Source organism: Arvicola amphibius, chromosome 12, assembly GCF_903992535.2.
Source record: "Arvicola amphibius chromosome 12, mArvAmp1.2, whole genome shotgun sequence".
Classification (NCBI taxonomy): domain Eukaryota; kingdom Metazoa; phylum Chordata; class Mammalia; order Rodentia; family Cricetidae; genus Arvicola; species Arvicola amphibius.
In genome coordinates, this window is record NC_052058.2 from 1,999,812 (window position 1) to 2,022,900 (window position 23,089).

The following is a 23,089-nucleotide window of genomic DNA, read 5'->3' on the forward strand; positions in this document are numbered from 1 at the left end:
ATCCAGCCAGGCACAGTCACTGTTCAGAGAAAGACTGCTACCCCACAGGACACAGACATTGCACATGTCGTTACCCAATACTTTAATTTGGTAACTGAGGTGACTAATTTCCTCCACTGTCCAAGAGCCTCTGTCTTCTACTGTCCCAGAAACAGTGACCCTGAGAATCCCAAAGCTAGATGTTCACACACAAGCTAGATGCTCACACACAAGATAGATGATCACACACAAGCTAGATGCTCACACACAAGATAGATGATCACACACAAGCTAGATGCTTACATGCAAAGCTAGATGATCACACACAAGCTCATCTTAGTTGTCCCTGAAGCCCTGATAATTTTCCTACAACGATTTCTCCACACTGTTCACAGTCTCTTCAGCCCCCCAAGCAAAGCAGGAGCCAGAGTCCTTCCTCCATTCCCCAGAGAACAAGACACATAGTTCTCGAGCTAAATAAACTTCACTGAAAATGTGTGTTGGGGGTGAAAACCTGAAAAAAAGGACCATTCTGTGGCCCTCCAGAATCCATGCAACATTAGCAGCTCCCTGCCACCTCTGTTCCTGGCAGCTGGGGACCTCCTTCTTCCTTCCCAGCTCAAAGGGACAGCCTCTTGCAGAATAATCTCCAGTAGCTACTTTTCTTATCACCATTGGCAAAAATTCCCTGACAAAAGCAGTTTCTAGAAGGGAAGATTTGTCTTGGCTCACAGCTCACAGGATGGAGTCAATGAGGGCAAGAATGTGTCTGGGAAGATCGGGAAAGGAGAGAGGAATGCTTAGCTCACTTTCTCTTCTTTATTCAGGAATGCCCAGAAGTGCTCCTCTTAAGTCCAGTCAAGGTTAGAGTAAAGGACAGCCATATGATCCAAACTGGCCAATCTGCATAGAGATAAACCTCCTGTCTACTACCATTTGGCAGGAGCCTGCATTCATTACTTGGTCTTCGACTGAATACTTCTTGAATCCTTGCATTGACCCAGGCATTACCTAGATAGAAAGAACCTGGCATCCAACAAAAAATAAATGAGGACCACCTCCATCCCAAGAATATAAATAATGGACAGTACACTGGAAACCAAAGCTACCCTCTACAGGTTTCAATACTATAAACAGAAGTGGTGTCATAAGACAGGCAGGAGTTCTCAGGGGAGAGAGGTGCCACCTCAGGAAGCATGAGGATGGGAGGGGGCAAGCTTGGGGTTGGAGTATCTGGACCAGCTAAATATATATTTTAGTTAGGTACAAAAAAAGGAGAGAGAGAGAGACAGAGAAAGAGAGAGAGAGAGAAAGAGAGAGAGAGAGAGAGCATCCCACTTGAATCTTTCCTTTTCATTATTTTAAAACAGCTAATAAGTTGATATCTCTTTTAAAAAAATAGAATGCTGGAAGGCTCTCCTTATACACATTTTTAAATTACACACATGCACACAATGTACATGGATTTTTTTTTTTGCTTGCATATGTGTTCTATGCATGACTTGTGTCTCTAGTGCCTGCAGAGGCCAGAAGAGGGCACTGGATCCCTGGAACTGAAGTTATGGGAGGTTGTAAGCCTCCATGACAGTACTGGAAATGGAACTCGGGTCCCTGGAAGGGCATCTTAACCTCTGAACCATCTCTCGGGCCCAAGTTCGCTATTGTTTTTTATCTTTACTTACTTGGGAAGGAAGGACTCTTAATCTCTTTAGGGGTTAGGAGGTCCAAATTAATACTCAAGGATCAGACAATACCAGAAAGTCTTGTTCCAGGCAGGAAAAGAACCAGCCCAAAAGTCCTGTAGCAGGAAAGGGCTTGAGTTCTTCTGTGGTAGGAAGAGGGGACAGGAACAGAGCAAGCAAAGGTCCGAGAGGCAGTCAGGGCAGGTCACACGTCACATCGAGGAATGGTTCTTGAGCAGGCAGGAGGCATCCTGGGGATGTTTTCAGATTTTCTGATACTTCCGCTTTTCACCACAAGATATGATTTGTCTGGCACGGTATGGAAGCGCTGATATTTTGTAAAGCTCTCGGGGGGGTTTAATAGCGCTCAGGCTAAAGAACCACGGGCAGGGTTCCTCATGAGCCACCAGAAACACAGGGCACAGCATTGTGAAGAGTATGGAGCTGGGATCAGTTGGTCTAAACTTCGCTTCGGTGGCTTACTAGTTCCGTAGTCCCAGACACCTTGATTAATCCTTTTGCTCCTTGGTTTTCCCATCTCACAGAGATTTTTGTGGGGGTGAATGCTGGTGTGTTAATATATACCCAGGTCTCAGTAAGCATGTTCTGGGGATCAATAGCCTCTAGCTCTGACCACCTGTGTAGCCATGGTGGCTGACTGACCTAGACTGCAGGCAGAGGACGGAGAGGAAGGGAATAGAGGAGCCAAACTCCTCCTTTGAAGTAAGCTTGACAGGACCTGCTGGAGGCAATGTGAGAAAGGAGGGACTAAGGGATGATTTCCGTGTCTGGCTTCCAGCAGTTGAGTGTAAAATAGGGTTGTCTCCCAGCAGGAGCATGAGTAGAACACATTCCAAAGGGGAAAAATCAGAAATTACAGTGTCTGGGGAGATAATGCCCACCCATCCAAGCGTGAGCCACAGACTTACCCAAACCCTAACATCAGGCTTGAGAACTCGCTAAGCTGTTGGTCAGGGGCATCTAAGAGGCTCCCAAACTAATATGGGCTACTGTGATCACTTTTGGCTGCCTCCCAGAGGTCCAAGATAAGTCCTTATTGCTGAAGGCACCATGCCCTTCGGTCACAAACAGGACCTGAGGCTACGGTCTCCTTCCTGAAGACGAGCTTTCATAGTATCAGAAGACACTGTGCCAAGGGAGGGGAACAATCAACAATTCTACCCGGTTCTGATGCCTGTGAACCACAACAATGCCCAGTAATGCAAGACCTAAGGGTAGAACAAGCACACATCTTGACAGTAACCAACAACTGTCTGATCAGACTTAAAGTCCACTAACGGTAGGAAAACCATGCCCCGTACTGGAAACCTAGCTAATGACACACTGGTAGTGGGGTCACGTATCCTAGAGAACCCACTCCTGCCACTTTCCTAAGCCGGTGTAGTTCCTAACTGCAGTCTAAATAACTCATCCTTACACTCACGGGTAAGTAGAGCTCTCGCCCTTCATCAGAGAAGCTTCTTCTTGACAGCAGAGACCATGGTAGAGCGCCCCATCTGGTCAGGATGCAGAGAACAGTGGGGTGCCAGGTCCCACCTGATACATCCACAACACAATCCCTACACCTAAGGCAGAGCGGGGAGAGGGAAGAGCATTCGCACCAAAAGACCAAGAGATCTGCTAGGAGATTGTGTCTTCTAGATGTGGCAGAGAAGCTACACTCGTGAAATCTCAACAACGTGGCTGTCTAACTGAGACCCAAACAAAGAAAACCCCATTGATGTGCCAGTGTGGATGAGGAAACAGCTACAGGCAGTAACTGCTGTAAAGAGAGGGAGAAGTAAATCTTCCCCAGGGATAACTGTGGTAGATAATTGATTATCTCCTGCCAAGTGGTCAACCATAAAAACATGTACCCACAAGTAACCCTAAGTCAACCCAGCAGCTTCTATTTATATATTTGTTCATTTATTTATGTAACAATCATAATTAAAGAGAAAGTAGCTGTGAATTTGAGAAGGAGCAAGGAAGTCATGGAAGGGGCTGGGAGACGGGGGGGTGGGGGTAAATGATGTCATTACATTTAATTAAAAACATAATAAAAAATAAGATAAATTATGAAAAAATAATTCCATCTGGTGTGTATTCAGCTAAAGACACTTGGGTTGCTTTCATCTCTGCTGTTATTAGGAAAACACTGCACAGATACAACTTGAGCAGGTCTGGCTGGCTTAGAATTGAAGACCTGCTGTCCATCCTGGTGAGGAAGGCCTGGCAGCAGGTGCATGAGGCAGCTAGACGCACAGCCTCCGCTGTCAGGAAATAGACAGCAGACAAGCAAGTGCAGACTATAAAACCTTCACCCTCAGAGGTCCTCCTCCTCCACCTGAGGGCGTGATGAACCACATGAGCCTGCATGGGACATCTCATGTGCAGACCGCAACAATGTCTGTTAGAAAGCCAGAACACAAGAGGTGCCTATTAGCTTATGGAACTGTGTTTGCCCATCCGGCAGTTACTACACATGTATTTGGGGTTACCTAATATAAATTAGAATAAGTAAAACTAATTAATTTGGCCACATTCTGAGTGTTTGATAGCCACAGGTAGCTAGTGGTAACCTTACTAGACATCACAGAAGTGGAGCAGTTATGGCTTAAGACACTTCTATATCAAACACTAAGTGAGCAATAAGAAGTAGCCTAGCATTGGTTCACAGTTCTGGGACGATGCTAAAATCGCCCAGATATTCAGTCAGTTGCTTTTGGAAAGCTGGGATGATGACTGCTTATGAAGGAAGACAGGGCTGAAAACTACTACCCTAGGGCAAGAATATAGAAGGAAGGGGGAGGAAATGGGACAACCCTGGCTTTTTCCAACATGAAGGGCAGGACCTTCCAGCCTTGGCCACATGTTAAAACCACCAGCCAAGGTTTAAAAGTCACTGATGTCAGAGATTCTCCTCCCAGAGAGCTTTCTGATTTAAGGGTCTGGGTCCAGCTTCAGGAGTTTTAGAAACTCCTCAGAAATGATAAAGTGAGAGCAAGGGGTCTAAAGGGAAAGTAGGAGGAGGAAGACAGACACATTCAGCAGAGAAGAGCTCTCACAGTTCCTGCAGAGTCCCTGAGCTTAACCCCCGGCACCTATGCTGGGCAGAGGTGGTTCACAATCACTTGTAACTCTAGCTCAAGGGATCCACACCTTCTTCTGGTCCCTTAGGCATCTCGCTCACGTGCACATACCCAAACATAGACACATGCACAGAATTTAGAATTTTAAAAATAGCTTTTACAAAGCTCCCTAAGTGATCCTAATATACTCACAAGGTTGATAGCCAATGGCTGACAAGGGGAAAAAATAAGATTGGGAAATAAGAGGTTTGGGTTTTGAGAGGTGTATATGTTTATTCCTTGTTTTTCAGTGCTGGAGATCAAGTCCAGAGCTTCATTTGTGATAAGCACACAAGCACATGCCCTCGGCTATGTCCCAGCCACACAGATGATTTTATTAGAGTGTCTGTGTGCTGGTGCAAAGACGTAATAGTCTAATAGGGAGAAAATGACAAGTGTGTGGCCATAGGAGAGGTGGTTTCTTGATACCCAGTGTGAGAGCCCTCATCCTCCAACTTTTAGCCCACATAGGCAGTGTAGACAGAAGTTTCTGTCCCACCCTGTCCCTCAGCCATTCAGTTGCAAAGAAATACACAGAGGCTTATATTAATTATAAACTTTTACTCATTAGCTCAGGCTTATTACTAACTAGCTCTTACAACTAAAATTAACCCATAATTCTTGTCTATGTTTAGCCATGTGGCTTGGTACCTTTTCTCAGTGAAGCTTTCTCATCTTGCTTACTTGGCATCTGACTGGTGACTGCATCTCTGCCTTTCTTCTTCTTAGAATTCTCTTAGTCTTGTTGTCCTGTCTGTACTTCCTGCCTAGCTACTGGCCAATCAGTGTTTTATTAAACCAATACAAGTGACAAATCTTTGCAGTGTACAAGAGTATCGTTCCACAACAAGGAAGGGCTTCCTTGTTGATATAGAACCATCTCTCTTCTTTTATTGGACACTGTCATCTTGAGTGTGATGTTTGAAATTATTGCACTGTGTTGGGGTGTTGAGAGCTAGGCTGTGGTGAGCTGATAGTACAAACACAGGAAAGGACCTAAAGTCTTGAGAAGGTCACACTATTAAAGTAGCCAATCCTAGAATCCATAGTTAATATATTTTTCTTACCATTTAACCCAATTTAATCGGGTTTTCCTAACTGTGGCCCAAAACATCCTAACTCAATTCATGGACTCCAAAACCTCAAGAAAATGGACAACGTTGAGAAAGAGGGCTGAGCTATATGGTGTAGAGACTTCCTCCATGTCGGCAAGAGAGAAGGGTAGATACATGGATCCTGGTGCAGCTGATTTCAGGGCTAGGAGATGAAGTAGCTCCTGTCAGATTCTTAGAGTACATCACATAATAAGAAAGAAAAGGACGTAGTCATCTGGGGAAGAAGGAAGAAAGTGTGGGCAAAAGTGTTTTTAGAGAGAAGTCAAAGTGACTGACTTTGGGACATATTGAATCATGACTAGCATGTAGTTTTTCTGGGTTCTAGAATACACATATAACCCCAGCATTTGGGAAGTGAAAGCCTGGAGATCAGGTGTTTGCAATCATCCTCAGCTGTGTAGAGAGTTCAAGACCAGTCTGAGCTACAGGAGACACTGCCTTAAAAAGGAAAAAAAAAGAAAGAAAAGAGAAAAAAAAGAAAAGATTTTGTGGACTTAAGTCTAACAATAGGCAACCTGGTTGGGGGATGGATGTGAACCGCTCAAGTGCAAGTTTGCACAGAGTGTGCATTGAATTGCAGCAATGTCTGCCTCCCCGAGGTGGAGCTACAGGAAGTACAAGCAAGAGAATGAGTGTCAGGCACAAGGAAGTACTTGACCAGTCCGAGCCAGGCTCTCGCCATCTGATCATTTTCCTGGTCAGTGACCAGTGTGAGCTAGGTTCTCACCATCCGATCATTTCCCTGGTCAGTCTTTATCAGGCTTGGAATTGATAATTCCTCCACTTTTCTGCCTGGATTCTGTTCTGCTGTCACACAGCAAATGGCCACAGACTCTGCAGTTTCGAACTCTGACGTGTTTAAGGCTCTCCCTCCTGTGGGACAGAAGTCTGGCCACAGCAGCTCAGGTCTCACAGAGATGACCCCAGGGGTTGTGCTGAGTCGCCTCTGGAATGGACCGTCTTCTGCTGTGCTCATGTGGCTACAGACAGACAACCAGTTCCTTACTAGCTGCTAGCTGGGTCCATACTGCCCCCTCCATCTCCAGAGCTAGAAGTGAGTCGCCATGTCACTTGGAATCCTTTGGCCTTTGATTCTCTTCTTCAGGAAGACCAGATCCTACTGAGGGACACACCTGACAAATCTAGTCCATCTGGGTGACTTCCTTTTCCCGAAACCAGTTGTCCCATATAACAATCTGATCTTGAGAGACATTTCACTAGTTAAGAGCACTCGATGCTCTTGCAGAGAACCCAGGTTTGGTTCCTAGCAACCACTTGGTGCTTCACATCCATCTGTGACTCTGGGTGTTGACACCTTCTCCTGGCCTCTGTGGGCACTGTATGCACATGGAACAAGGACACAAATGCAGAGAAAATAACCATACACACAAAATAAACATAAATAAGTCATCAGGAGAGGCTCCAGGCCGAGCCCTGGGAGATTCTGATAATGATACAATGGATGGAAAGGAAGCTTGAGCTACAGGCTTTGAGAAAAGCAGGAGAACATGTAGCACAGAGGCCAAGGAAATGGTGTTTCTGGGCTAAGCGTGCCTCACGTTTCCTGTGTGTGACACATGGCCCACATAGGTAACTCTGTGCATGACCTGTTCTTTATCTGGTTACTGCCCACGATTTCTGTCTCAGTTCCTGGAATTTCCAAAGCCCTTTCTCTGTGCCGTAGCTACTCTTGCCTAACTGCTCTGGACTGATCATTGACTACACCACACTTTCCCACCCTTCCCCCTTTCATGTGTAGTCCTTTCAATGTGACCCCCAGCCTCAAATTCTACCCCCTCCCTCCAGCATCACCGGATGAGTGCCTGTCCAGGCTTTGACAACCTAAGCTGCTCAGAGATCGTTCATCCTATGCCTTCTTTGATTACTGAAGGGATCTATTCTCCATTTGTTTGCCTCCCTGTCATGCACTGCTGCATCGTGCTGTCCAGTGTATCGTAGGACTTGGGCGCATGTCCTTGTCCTCTGCTGGACTGTGAACTTCTGGAGAGCGAGAGCCGTCTGTCTCTTGTTTCCTGTAACTACACATAAGGCGGTGTTGGATATATGAATGGCTTCAGCCAATGTCTCTAGGGCACAGATTGCTTCTTAGAGCAAGCCCTCCAGCTCTTTCAACCCTCACCGCACTCCTCTTAACAGGCATTATCTTCACTCTCACTTTGAAGACAAGAAAACAGAAGTCAGTGAAGCTCAGTCACTTGTCCAAAGTCAGACTTCAGTGAGCGGAAAAGGCGGGACTTGAATGAGCCCAAGTCTGCTCAACCCAGATCCCATACTTTTTTTTTTTTTTTTGGTTTTTCGAGACAGGGTTTCCCTGTAGTTTCCAGAGCCTGTCCTGGAACTAGCTCTTGTAGACCAGGCTGGCCTTGAACTCAGAGATCCGCCTGCCTCTGCCTCCCGAGTGCTGGGATTAAAGGTGTGTGCCACCACCGCCAGGCTAGATCCCATACTCTTACACCTAACTCCCGCTGAAGCTTAGGGGAGTTTTCTGACCTGAATCAGACTTGTAAAGTTACCTATTGCCATTCAAACTCTGCTGACAGCAGAGGCCAAGGAATCCTGAGCAGAGTGTGGGTCCCAGAATAGCCTGCCTGCTCTAGCAGCTGGTGGCTCTGTTTGACTCAAACCATGAGGAACTGAAGTTCAGTGCCTTGTATGTCCTCAGGGAAGAGTCCAAGAGGCAGGCTGGAAGGGCGCCCCAGAGCAATCCAGTGAACTGGACGCTGGACAGTAAGCTGGGGATGGAAGTGAAAGGTGAGGAGGCCAGAGTTGAGGGAGCCAAGGCAAACTGCCAGCTCTTGGGCAATTTCAACCCCGAGGCTGTAAGCCAAGGATGGGCCACTGAGCCTAAAATAACCTTCCAAGAGGGTCTAACAGGTCAGTTTGCAATCTATTCCAGTCCTGGCTTTTAAATCAATGTAATTAATACTGGTTGGGCCCCTGCTATAGGTTCACACCATGAAAGTACAAAGGTCTGGTTCTATATGCGGAAGGGTGGCAAAAATGACAAGAAACAGACAATGAGAGCACTGTATGAATGAGTGTGTGTTCTAGTGCCAAGCTCTGCAGCTGGAGCCATGTGGGCAGCTAAGATTCACAGAAAGGATGGAGCACAATGTGCTGGCAGGGAATGGGTGGCTTCTAGGAGCTCAAGAGGGAAGGCAGAGTAGAAGGACCCTAGCTTCTCAAAAAGAAAGCACCAGGCAGTCTGAGAAGAGTGAGAGAGGGCAGGCCTGACCGCAGAAGCACAGACAACAGACTGTGTCCTGAAACCTCTCTCAGCTCTCTATGGGGAGCACAGGGGTCTTACAGGGGGGAGGAGAACAAGAGGTGACATCAGACCAGCAGGAAGACCACATCTAAGAGGTTCTGAATACAGAGAATATCAGGATATGCAAAATCAGCACGCAGAAGCGAGGGGTTCACTAGTTCACACTTTAATCAGGCAACAAAAGGGCTGGAGAGATGGCTCAGTGGTTAAGAGCACTGACTGCTCTTCCAGAGGACCCAGGTTCAATTCCCAACACCCACATGGCAGCTCACAACTGTCTGAAGATCCAGTTCCAGGGGATTTGACATTTCATAAACTAAAGTTAAATAAACTGTAAGAAATATTTTTAAAAAATCAGGCAACAAAAATAAAAAATGAGTGTTTGGGGAAATTATTCATTCAGTGATCATGTTTGGCATGGTTTAGATGGAATTAGTGGCAAAAGCTCTCTCTCCCCAAACCCAGATGCTTTTTGTGAGTATTGACCAAACGTCTGACTGTGTGTGAACCTAATGAGTATAGGGCTCTCCTTGCTGAGTTTCATAATCTAGTCATTAAACCCACATTTACCTACTAAGGACCTACTGTGTGCTAAAGGTTGTGCCAAGCACTGAAGAGCAAAGCAGAGTTCTAGCCCTCATGAAATGTGTCCCCCAGTGGGAGTGGAAGACAATGCAAAATTTAAATGACAGTTCTTTCAACCCAACAAGCAAAGGCACTGAGCGGGTCTTGCGAGATGGTGTGCTTCGGAAGGCCCTGCCAAGGAATTGACATGGGATCTAAAGCCAAAGAAGCAGTAAGTGGAAGTACATCTGCTGGGAATATGGATTCTGAGAATGGGCTGGGTTTGGAAGAGTGCAGGAAGGTGAGCGTGTCAGATCAAGCGTGCTAAGTAACAGCTCCATGGAATCCACATGGAGGTGTCCGAATGGCACAACTCTAACGAGCAGACACAGAGGAGATAAAGGCCAGAAGCATACATTCAAAAATTGCCTATCTGGGGCTGTGGGTTAGTAGCAAGGCACACGTCCAGCATACACAGAAACCTGTGTTCAATCCCAATGTAGCAAAACAAGCCCTAAATTATCCACTGAGGCTTGAGTGCCAGGAAGCCCTCCCTCTGAAACTGATATGAAATGATGATGTCATTAAGGAGAGCTGGAGAGACAGTTTAGTTGATAAAGCGCTTGATTTGAAAGCGCGTACTTGAAATTGGCTCTGCTAAGAAAAAGAGGAGGAGGAAAAGGAAGAGGAGGAGGAAGAGGAGGAGGGGAAAGAGGGGGAGAGGAGAAGGTGGAGGGGGAAGAGGGGAGAGAGGAGGAGGAAGAAGGAGAAGAGGAGGAGGCAGCCAGGTGTGGTAGTGCATAATCTCAGCACTGGGGTGATAAGTGGGTCTCTGGAGCTGACTAGCCAGCCAGCTTGTCTGGTAGAATTGGTGGATTCCAGGCTAATAAGAGACCCTTTCTCAAAGAAACAAGGTGGACAGTATCCCAAAGAATGTCACCCAAGGTTGACTTCTGGCCTCCACATACATGCAATCCCCCCCATACACACACATGTATACACACACACACACACACAGGAGTGGGGTGGGACTGAGGAGTACAAAGGTTTTTAAGTTGGGTGTAAAGTACAAAGATAGCTCAGTACTATGTCCACCGACAATCCGCTTCCTCCAGGCTTCTGGAATCCCAGGGCGGACAGTGGTTTTGTGTAAGTAGCAAGCAGGTGGGAAATAAGGGTAATGGCGACAAGAGCAATCACAACTCAACAGTTCTCTGTGAGCCTGCTGTCCCCTGCCTCTGCAGGGGAAGCAGGGCTGTGGGAACTCTCAGCTCGCCCTTGAATGAGACGCTGCCCCTTTGTGGGTTTTCCCTCACCAGATGCTACTGATCTTTCAGTGTATCGAGAAAAGGGCTTGAAAAATAAAATAAAATTTAGGTAAAATTTAAACTGCCTCTCCTAGCATCCCTAGAAAGGATAATAACTGAATAACGGGGTAGACTGTAAGGTTTTAGTCCTTACACCCGGGACTCTAAGTGTTGAAGTGTAACCTCCATTTGAGAGATTAAGGGAATGTAGTGTTTAAAGAAGTGATTACAGGCCGGGTGGTGGTGGCGCACGCCTTTAATCCCAGCACTCGGGAGGCAGAGGCAGGTGGATCTCTGTGAGTTCGAGGCCAGCCTGGTCTACAAGAGCTAGTTCCAGGACAGGCTCCAAAGCCACAGAGAAACCCTGTCTCGAAAAACCAAAAAAAAAAAAAGAAGTGATTACGGTTAGACAAGCTTTATAAACAGTAGAGACACAGATGCACACTCACACCTTTTATTTTATCCATAATCTACCGCAGAAAAAGGATCAAGTGATCCTTGACCTTGGAGCTCCAGCACCATGAGCTAAATTGACCCACACTGTACTACATATCAGTAACAGAAAATGGACTAACACAAAAAGGGGGATAGCTGTCCTTCCTGCTCAGGACTGTCTCAGCTTCAACATGGGAAGCCCTCAGCAACCCTCAGTCAAACAGAAGGTTGGTCACCTTGTGGCTGGGTTTGATCTTAAACTGTAACCTGTGTCTGACCCAAATGAAGCAGAGACCTGTCCTTCTAAAACTGATATCAGCCAAGTCAAGCTGTGTGTTTCATTCCCAAGCCCTCCCTAACCTCCTCATCTCCCATCTGAAAGCCAAGGGGTCATTCTCCAGCAGACAGAGTTGTGCTGAAAAACCTCTGGACATGACTGACTCTAGATCCTTTATCTTTCTGCCCCTGTGATCTGCTTCAGCCCCTGATGTTCCCTTAACAGGCACCACCAAATCCACCAGTGACCCCAATCTGTGTGCCGTGCTGCCTAGGCTCTAGAGCAAGCTAGCGGAGTCAGGGGTCAAGGTCAGGTTATTTTAGAGGGAAAAAAGACGCTGATCTGACAGAGCCCTGGAGAAGGGGAACCCCAGCTGACTTACGGCTTTGTGGCTGAGGCAGATTGTGTATGAGGTCTAAATTGCAGAAACACGGGAAATACGTGCTGCCCAGTCAGTTTTGGGGTTTTGGGTCAGAAACTGGGCTGACTCACCTTCCGAGGGGAAGCCAAGCTGGTACTCTCCTATCAAGGTATACATCATATTCTTTCCCAGAAGCCACTGTGTCTGGAACCCTCTTGGTCATTGGGGAAGCTCCACAGTTACTACCGCCAGCTACTAGGAGTGCTCCAAAATTATCAGGAAGATTTAAGAACAATGCCAAGACTGAAGTTAAACTTGGCTCGAATCCTCCTTACAGGGCTTTCCGGCTCAACAAGTTTAAAAGAATAGTAAGCCAAGTCATGTTTCTCCAAGGATAATCCCCATTTGGCCTGTGGTTACCTTGACCACTTATGTATCAACTAAAGTGTGAACTTTAATTTCCAAACTTTCATGACCTTGGCCAATTCCCACCTTTGACAAGTCCCGAAGGACTAGTAGCAGACCAAAGGGGGGTGTCAGTAATGCTGCCTTCTGAGTCTGGACAATGACCTCGAACCCCTAAGAATGGCACCCTCTCCCCTCTGCCAACAGGGAAGGTTAAGCAGACTGTTGTAAGATTGCGTCAGTGACCTTTGCAATTTTCTGGCCAGCTGGTTCCCCTTCCTCTCCACCCCACCCCCTGCTTCAAGCCCTTTGGCCTACCTGCCTCTCCTTTACTCCTACTTTGCTAACACAGGTACACCAATAGCCAGAGCTAAATTAGAGCCACCCCCACTGAGGGGATCGTGTCTTATCTCAAACTAACCAGCTTCTAAGAAGAGTATTCTCCATCCTGGACCCTCAGTCCAGGGTCTACAAAACACTTTCCCAAACCTGGGCAGGGTGGCATAGAAGCATTGCAAGAGGATGGAGCATTTCCATTGCTGACCAGTTTTACCACAGGCCTTCTTCTTAAGTGAATGGAGAAGAGAAGAGTGTGTGTGTGTGTGTGTGTGTGTGTGTGTGTGTGTGTGTGTGTGTGTGTGTGTGTGTGTGTCTGTGTGTGTGTTATAAATATATATGATTCACACAGCCTAACACATGCTAGGCGAGCACTCTATCACAGAACCGTATCTACAGTCCTCTTTAATTTTTATTTTTGACACAGGGTCTCAGGAACTTACCCAGGCTAATCTTGGATTTTCCATCCCCCTGCCTCAGTAGCCTTGATTACAGGCCTGTGCTTTGGATTTAATGGCTGTTCCCTGTTACACAGAAATACTGATGGAAGCACCTTATAGACAGAGACTAATTCTCTCTCTCTCTCTCTCTCTCTCTCTCTCTCTCTCTCTCTCTCTCTCTCTCTCTCTCTATTAGGTGACTAGTAATGTCCCCACGTTTTAGTAAAAACTCACCAACCATGAGAGAAGCCTTGTTTTTTATTGTTGTTTAGTTTGCTTGCTTGCTTTTGCCCGCTCCCCTTCCCACCTATACCTGATAGGAGAGAGACCCTTCTGCTTGAAAATGAAAACTTTCAACTATGTAGAACTTCAGATTTTCTCATTAGGGTCTTTTTCGGGTTCCTCTGGGACTACAGGAGTTGGGCACCGTAGGCATGAAAAAAGAAAGTGTGTCCTGTCAGGGAAGCATGACATCCATCACCTCTTGGTGTGGGTTCTCTTCCTTGGCTACACGGTGAAGTACTGCCTTGGGCTCTCAGCCTCTGCAGCACCCGCGGTCTAGGGTCTCAGGGTGCACATGGCAGGGGCGTGCACCGCTCGTGGCCACCTCCCCGCCCCGGGTCCCCTGCTGCGCTACCCGTTCTCCTTTCTCCTCCCCTTTCTTTTCCTGGCGGTTGCAGACTGGGGCCCAGGTCAACGAGCCAGGAGGCGGATCCCAGGCTAAAGATAAAAGGGCTCAGGACTCTGAGCGCTGCAGCTGCAGAGTGTCTATCCCAAAGAGCAGTGGCCGCGGGAAGAAAGACGCTAAGGAGAGCCTGACGCACCTACTCCCGACCACCGCCAGCAAGTGCTGTCTCGGCTCTCACTGCACCCTAGGTGAGCCTCCTAGGGAGAACCAAGTAAGGGCGAGAGACCGCAGGTTCTCTTCCCAGCTGCCATCTCCCTCCGACTAACCCCACCCCCTCTCCGGCTTCAGGGTCCCCTCCTTTGTTGCTGTCTCCCTCTCGAAGGCTCAAGCACCCTCTTCTCTGCTACTTCGGCAGGCCCCGCCACCCACAGCACAGAGGAGCCCAGATGGAGAGTGTGCAGGATCTGATCCCTCTGGCCAAGGAGGTGATGGCGCAGAAGTCCCGCGGGAAGCTGGTAAAGCTGTACGTGCTGGGCAGCGTGCTGGCTCTCTTTGGTGTGGTACTCGGCCTGGTGGAGACCGTGTGCAGCCCCTTCACAGCGGCCAGTCGTCTGCGCGACCAGGAGGCAGCAGTGACGGAGCTGAGGGAAGCTTGCGAGCAACAGTCCCTCCACAAGCAGGCTCTGCCGGGCAGAAGCAAGGCACAGGAGGCAGCGACCCTGAGCAGCCGGGTCCTGTCCCTCAGGCAGCACGCCTCCTAAGGCTGGTGACTGGCAGAGGAGGGAGCAAGACAAAGACAGAGAAGAGACATAGAGAGACCATGACTCCGGTGGGAGAGAGCAGAGTAACACGCTGTTCCCAGAAGCCACCGAATCCAGAACTGACCCAGCACAGATCACCCGAGGGGTCTGGGATTGACTTTTGCTGCTATGTAGCATGTACTGTGATTTGTCCAAGGTTGTGGGGGCGATCAAGGAGCTATCATTTTGCATTAGGGAAGGAGATGAGCTTTTTATACTGTTATTTTTATTGTTGTTGTTATTATTATTATTACGATGACTACCGTTTTTCATTTTGAAATAAAAAAATTTATACTAACTCCTGGGAGGTGTGGCGACCTTCTCGCCCAGAGCTGTGAATAGCTCTGCTTCACACATGCTGCCTGCCACAGCTCTACCCACAGAAGAGTGAAACTATCAAAAGTCCTACAGGTGTTAGCAGTTTAGGATCACTAGATCAATAAATTTCTGACCTAGAATAAGTGAGAGATAACCACTGAATTTCTAGGATAAAGAAAAAGTGATTTGTCTTTTACTCCTTTGTACAAGCGATTCCTGTGACCGATCTCTCTGCTTAACTATTCAAGAGGGGAGGAGAGGAGAGGAAAGAGCAGGGTGGGGGGAGGAAAAAAGACTGGAGGAGGAGAGGGAAGGAAGTTGGAAGAAAGAGAAATGAGAGAGAAGAAAGGAGAAAGAGTGAACAGAGGGGAAGAGAAGGGAGAGGGAGGATGGGGGGTGGAGAAATCACCTATCTGGTGGGAGCAGAGGTTCTCTGAAACTGTAGTCTCTGACCACTGTGAGAAGTTACAGCTTAGAAACAGAAAAGGCCTTTGTGACAGAACCGAGTCCTCTCCCTGAAGTCAGAGCTGATAGTGTGCCAACAACTAACTTAGTAACACTGTGGGACTCCCCAGAGGTAACCCCTCCCCACCCATGCAGGGCCAAGAGGACAGCCTGATACCACTCCCTCGGGATCTTCAATGTCACCTACTCTGACCAGATGTGGGCATGTCACCCTGATTCTCTGCTCTCCCAAACCACCCTTACACACAGACACCTCCATTCCATTTAGGTGCGCAAACCCAAACTCCCCAGCGCTTTTGGTTCTGACAACCATCATTTCTCCCTAAAATCTATGCTTGTCATTCCCAGGAGAAGAGCAGTGGGAATGTGGTGTGATTAACGAATGAAAGGGGCATGTCAGAAGTTTCAGTGACACCAGTGTTCTTCCTGTTTCCAAATCCAGACACTTGACCCTGTGTTAAGACAGAGTCCAGCCTTAATGAGCTTAGAGCTCCCAGGAGCTCAGCCAATCCGGCCCTTCGATCACTCTTCCAGTGACTCTGCAGACTGCTTGCTCCTCTGACCATTCAACATCTTGTCCAGCTCCTCTTCCACATCGCCTCACAGGCTGGTCCCCCATCAAACCTCACACCCTGCTGTTCCTACATCACTAAACACCTGCATGGTTCTAGCATCTCTGTGACCTGTTTCTATCTACCTCTTGTCTGCCTCTGCGGGCTGCCCAGCATGGACACTGCTTCCCTCGGGTTCCTCTTCTGTCCTTTGATACTAGTATTTCCTCACACCCATATTCTCTATTTCTCTGAGGAAGATACCTCTGAGAATTTCAAATTTTTCTGCCCATCAGTAAATTATGTATCAAACTGTGTGCTCTGTTTCTTTGGTGTGAAGGCTGTGTCATGTGTCTATTCAGAGGGTCTGGCTATGTATAAAAACACAAGCGGGCAAGCATACAGATAACACTAACTTATTCAGGTTACAATGTAGCATCTCTTGCAGATTCTCCGTCACAATGCCCTGCCCGCTAGCCTGAGCTGCTGGAATCTTTTCGCCTCTCAGAATCTTGCAGTTGTGAAATATAAGTCTCATGCCCACCTGTGCTAGCAGACTTTCATCTCAACTGCATCATGGGCAGATCATGACCCTCACAGCCTACCTTCCTGAGGGGAGAGACCATGTCTTCCTCAAACAGAAAAAGTCCCTTACTCCACATAGAGACAAAAACTCTTCTTGGTCTTACTCTATTTGGCAGTGTAAGCATCAACCTAGGAAAGATGACAGAGGAATCTTTGTTGGTTCTGTTGATGACAGGACTGACAGAGCGGAGTCAAGATTAATAATAACCAACAATAATAATAAATTTTACAGGACTGGAGTCAGGCGCTGAAGCAAACTGCATGGAAAAGAGTTATTGGATATTTTATCACACTGTGTGAAGGTATGTCATTGCTTTACTTTGTCTGCCTAAGACACTCAGTTGGTTTAATAAAGAGCTGAATGGCCAATAGGGAGGCAGAAGAGGTTAGGCAGGACTTCCAGGAAGAGATAAGAACTCTGGTTTGGAATCTGGCACAGGGGATTTCACCAGCAAGACACAAAGGGAGTGGGAAGTAGAAAATGGAGGACAGGTAGAGAGCCACATGGCAGAATGTAGATGAATAGAAACAGGTCAATTCAATTTATAAGAGCTGGTTGGAAACAAGCCTAAGCTAAAGGCCTAGCTTTTTATAATTAATAATAAGTCTCTGTGTCATTATTTGGCAGACTGGTGGTCCAAAGAAAGTCCGACAAGAAAGACATGCTCCATTTGGTATCCAATGTGGAGGCCCAGCCCATCAAACATAGGGTCTAGGAAAGCTGAGAAAAGTCCTGGACACAGAACCCACTGCTCATGGTGTCCAGAGGCATGGCTCCTCTAAGAGGCCATGATTTGCAGCCGAACACTTAAATGGTGAATACTAGATAGAATGGGATTCTATAGAAATTCCTGTGGCAGCATAAACCCAGTAACTTCCCAGAGCTGGGGCGGGTAAATGTGGCTGCCAGCCAGGGCCCGAGGGAATGAGGCTCACTCTCACCGACCCAAGGGGGTGGGCAGAGCCAGTCGCCAGTGCCAGGTGTTAAGTGGAGCCATGTGGCAGGTAGCCTAGTAGTTTAAGGTTTGGCTCATGTGATCAGAGAAATACTGCAAACATGCAAAAGAAAAAAATCCAGGCCGGGCGGTGGTGGCGCATGCCTTTAATCACTGGACTTGGGAGGCAGAGGCAGGCGGATCTCTGTGAGTTCAAGACCAGCCTGGTCTACAAGAGCTAGTTCCAGGACAGGCTCCAAAGCTACAGAGAAACCCTGTCTCGAAAAACCAAAAAAGAAGAAGAAGAAGAAGAAGAAGAAGAAGAAGAAGAAGAAGAAGAAGAAGAAGAAGAAGAAGAAGAAGAAGAAGAAGAAGAGGCCTGGGCTGAAAAAACTTCTAAATAGGTACAGCACACTTGGAGATAAGCTTAGGTGCTCAAGAGTATGAGCATAGATAGTCATAAAAAAGTAAATAGTCTAAAAAGAGTAAAGTCTTTAAAGGAAGAGTAAGTAATATAAGAAGAATAAGGCTCAGAAAGATGGGAAATGCATAGGGCCTCTGGAACCGGTATAGTACTCTGCTAACTTTGAATTTTTAAGAAGCTATTGAATAAGAAATGACAGCTAAGAAATATCGGATTGTGGAAAAGGCTACTTAATGGAACCAGACTATATATTTTAAGAATGTCTTAACTTTAGAATGGAAGTCAGGAAATGTGTTGCGTTAGGGGAGAGGTTTTGCCTTTCTTTCCATGGGAAACAAAAAGCTATGGATTCCTTTCAAAATTAACAAAGACCAGATTTATTTGGAAGAGACCTCCTGAAAATATTGGCTGCAGACATAAAGGAAGAAATCAAGAAAAATGCTAGAAGACAGCTGATGTGTAAGCTGATGCCTCTGCAACGGAACAGTTATGAGATGGGTGAGACATGCGGTGTCTTGCTGGCTCTAGTCCTTATGACTTCTTATGGCATGCTGTTCTTTCATGTGGCATAGATATTTATATTACAGTCTGGTTATGCAGCCCAAACAGACCTATAAAGTTGACAGATGCCTTTTACCTGCTCAAACATAAACCAGAAAATCACCTTTAGCTGACTAAACACTACACATTCCATACTTGTTAATACAGGCATGTTATCTTTACAAGTTTGTGCATTTTCAAGGGGAAAAAAGGACCAAATGCCAATAAAGATAAGTAACTCAGGTGATTCAGCCTCTCAGATTGCTTCTGCTGAAGGTTCCTCAAAAATCTGCATCCAGAACAACTTCCAAACTGTTAGCTGAGATGGTCTAGCCTCACAGACTACTCTAACCAGGACTTCAGATAAGCCCTGAACTTCCCCATTACGCAGAGAATGGACAAATGATACAGCTAGTTTTCCCAGGACTTGACCATTATTCCAATTTTCCCCAGGGCTCCCAAAGATGTCATCACCCCCTTACAACAGGAAGCACTGTAGAGTACACGATGTTCATGTTCCCAAGAGGTGGGGTGGGTGCTTTTAGATGTTTGTCTTTTGAGGTGGTTACTTGTAAATTGTTATTGGTTATGATCAGAGAGGAAACTAAGCAAAGGATGTTAGACTTGGGGATCTCTTTCTGAGAAAAACAAAGGGAAGCATGGGAATGATAGGACAAAAGGGTAAATTACTAAATCTACTTTTAAACTAAAAGACAGCTACTAATCTCAAGTTTTTACATAGATATGGATTTTTGTATATTGATACAAATTTAAGGTTATTTTTGTTATAACAAGCTGTATATATGTTTCTACTCTTGTTTAAGGTGTTGCACCTATGCAGTTCATTTAACAATGTAATGTGAAGCTCTAGAGCTATTATTATAAACTACTTAGGATAATTAAGAAATGTAGGTTAGTAGTTAGTCATCTATAATCAAACTTGTAGTCATATTAGGTATATTCTCAAGGTTAAACAGACATATTTTAGATATAAAAATGACCTTTAAAGCCTTCAGAGAGCTACATAATATGGCATCTAAGATGTTTTAATAACATGAGGTTTTTCACAATAGTGAGACATGTCTGCCCCGGCAGCACCAATCTACTTCCAAGATGATGGGCATTGAAGAACCTCTATATGAAGTGTGCTTTCATTGTGGCAAGGATAATCAGTGGGCATAAACTGTCCTAGCCTTGACTGTTGACAATATGTTGTCCAAAATGGACACGCAGAAGACAAAAGAAGGGAACTGCTGAACTTTGCCAAGACAAGATAGGACAGTTCTTCAAAATTCCTGCTCCCCAGAAAAGTCTGTCAGATATTCTAGGACTATAGGACAAAGATAGATGTTGCAACATTACAGAGACAGCTTAAGTGATATTCCAAGCAGTCAGTTGTCTCTGTCATTTCTATAGTTTTGGAAGTTGCATGCTCTGCACTTCCTGTTTACTCAGGTAATATTATATCCTTCTTGGGTCTCTGATGAGATTAGTTATACCATTTTCTCTGTTTCCAAATTTAAAAAAACTTACAAAAGAGATGTAAATAAGATAAGGTTGAAAGGCATAAAAGCTGAAGTTATTTATCTAAAAAATGTTTAAGGTCTAAAAAGATATTTTTAGAAGGGCAATACAAGTTTATAATAGAAAGTGGTTTGGGTATAAATCTTTGGACTCATCAAGACAGGAGAGATTAGAGTAATTTCTCCAAATTGGTCAAATACAAATGGACTGAATTGTAAATGTAATTATTACCTGATAATTATTCTTATTGTTATAGCTTCATTGTGGTAGAGTTAAAAACCTTTCCTTTTTATTTAGACACAAAGGGGGAAATGCTGCAGAATATTTTATCACACTGTGTAAAGATATGTTGCTGTTTTACTTTGCCTGTCTAAGACACCTGATTGGTTTAATAAAGAGTTGAATGGCCAATAGCTGAATGGTCAATAGCTAGGCAGGAGAGGTTAGGTGGGACTTCCAAGAAGAGAAAGGAACTCTGGTTAGAATCCAGCATGGGAGATTTCGCCAGCAAGACATGGAGAGAGTCGGAAGTACAGAATGGAGGGGAGGTAAAGAGCTATGTGGCAGAACATAGATTAATAGAGACAGGCTAATTTTAAGTTATAAAAGCTAGTTGGGAACAAGCCTAAGCTAAAAGCCAAGCTTTTATAATAAATAATAAGCCTCCATTTCATTATTTGGGGGCTGGTGTTCCAAAGAAAGTCCAACCAGAAAGATCTCCTACTGAACAGGAAAGAGTCAAGGAGAAGTCGAGCCCAACAGATCAGTCCTACAACCACAAGAGCAAGAGGCACATCCCAGACTGGTCTCTGAGGGAATTTGAGACTTGGTTAACGGAGGTGGACTGGGGTCCAGGACAATATAGAGGAGAAAGAAGCAAGCCAGCAGGACACTAGAATTCGCCTTTCTGCTTACTGACTGGGTAAGCTGCCTCCTGCTCCTGCTCCCGGTGACTTTGCTGCCACCACGGTTTGCATCACCCAGCTGTGGGCCAAAGTAAGCGCTTTCTCTTCTCCTGTTTGTGTCAAGTATTTTGTTACTACAGCAAAACATGTAACTAACAAGCAGACCCACTTGAGCCTGGAAAGGTGTATCAGTAGCCGGCCTTCACATTTTTTAAAGTGCTCTAGTGCTAAATTCACCAGTCTGCTCAACAGAGCTCATCCTCACCGGAAACAGCAAGTAACTGATCTTTTAACCTTTATTTTATACATTAAATCATAGTTTCACATCTTTTGACAATTCTGGAAGGTCTACCTATTTGGGAGTGTTTCAGAGGATGCTTGGACCACCTGGCATATTCTCTGGGTTCCCAAATTCCAGTTGTCTTCCTATCTACATCTGAGCTACTAAATCTCAATGAGTAATCTGAGTTTGACTAGTCGGTTTAAGGGTGCACTTTCTAATGATCACACCTAGACCTTCATGTAAAGTCCTTAGGCATTTTGTTGATGAGATGCCCCCACTCAGTAACCAGAGATCCCTGCATAAAAGCCTTAAACACTTTGTGTTGGAAGCATGTTATCATTAGCTAATTTAACATGTGTTCTTGGTATGTGCAGTCCACACAACCTTTTCCTTCAGAGCTTCGCTGCCTGTTTGAGACAGTAACTCGGTGTGGCCTTGTGGGTAGCTTAAATGATGGCTTCGGTGTCCATGTGACCCCCAGTTAGAGGAGGTGTTTGGGGAGGTTTAGGAGGCGGAGCCTCGCTGGAGGAAGTTTGTCACTGGAGATGGCTTTGGGAGTACAAAGCCTCTCCTGTTTCCAGTTTTCTCTTGCTGCTTCCTGTTTGTGTTTGAAGATGCTTGCTCTCAGCTTCTGTTCCTGCCCCAGGCCTGCTGTCAGGTTTGCCGTCATCACGGATGCTCCTCCCTCTGGAAGCCCAAATACACCCTTCCTTCTACAAATTGCCTTGGTCATGTGTTTTATCACAATAACAGAAAAGTAAGGAATACGGGCATCAAATTAGGTACATGGCCATGTTGACCTTGACAAGGTTCTTCTGTCGCAGCTTCTCAAGCAAGAAGATTGAAGATGTACCCCCACACCTACACCTAGCTGGAAGTCCTCCGCTTGATTCATGCTTTTACAGTACAACCACTCATTTTCCCGCTGCTTGCTTTGCTTTTTGTCTCTATTATTAAGTCTTGTTTTATAGATTTGTAACCTATTCTTGACTGTCTTAAATCTGATATATAAAAGTAAGTGTGTTTGATAGGAATGGGTGGAGACGAGGACACAAAAATCACCAAACTGATCCAAACCGATCTTCAAGGACACAGTCTACCCCAACTGATGGCCAGTTTCAGGGTGAGCTAGCTACTTGTCATGCTGACCTATGGGAAGCTGCTGCCTCCATGGGCAGAAGGTTATGTTCCTCTGTATTCCAGGGTCACTGAATGGAGGTAGCTCTGCCTCATGTGGAAGATTATGTTCCTCTATATTCCAGGAGCCCCACCCACGTGTGGAAAGGTGTGTTCTTCTGTATTTCAGCATACTGAATCAGGGTACTTTCCTACATTTTGTTCAAAAATGGAAACCAAGACACACTCACAGTCACATGCTCCATCTATGTCTCTCCAGCAAGACTCAGCCCTTCTAGGTCAAGATCTTGCCTCTTATGGAGAGCTGCAAGCATCCAGATTCTTGCCCTCACTTGGGTAAAGTAAGAATTTTGAGTCAGAGCCAGGCAGTAGTGCCATATGCCTTTAATTCCAGCACTCAGGAGGCAGAGGCAGGCAGATCTCTGTGAGTTTGAGGTCAGCTTGGTCTACAAGAGCTAGTTCCAGGACAGGTTCCAAAGCTACAGAGAAACCCTGACTCAGAAAAAAAAAGAATTTTGAGTCAGAATACCAATGATCAGTCTGTAGGCTGTGGCTCCTTGCAGTCACATGTCAGATATAATGTATATCAGATACTTGCATTACAATTCATAACTGTATCAAAGTTACAGTTATGATGTAGCAGTGAAATAATTTTATGGTTGGGGATCACCAC

General features: G+C 45.8%; 2 protein-coding genes across 5 annotated transcripts in view; one reads left to right on the forward strand and one right to left on the reverse strand.

Annotated features, from left to right (window-relative positions):
- Lamb3 (laminin subunit beta 3) overlaps positions 1 to 23,089 on the reverse strand; it is a 103,105-nt gene that overhangs the window by 59,058 nt on the left and 20,958 nt on the right. The window lies entirely within an intron of this gene.
- Positions 14,038 to 15,045, forward strand: G0s2 (G0/G1 switch 2). 2 transcript variants are annotated; one of them, XM_038348640.1, is made up of 2 exons: positions 14,038 to 14,197; positions 14,365 to 15,045. In XM_038348640.1, the coding sequence occupies exon 2, from the start codon at positions 14,396 to 14,398 to the stop codon at positions 14,708 to 14,710; it is 315 nt and encodes a 104-aa protein (XP_038204568.1). In that variant the 5' UTR covers positions 14,038 to 14,197; positions 14,365 to 14,395; the 3' UTR covers positions 14,711 to 15,045. The 2 variants fall into 2 exon arrangements, with proteins under 2 accessions (XP_038204568.1, XP_038204569.1); XM_038348641.1 differs by having other exon boundaries at positions 14,077 to 14,197; positions 14,298 to 15,045.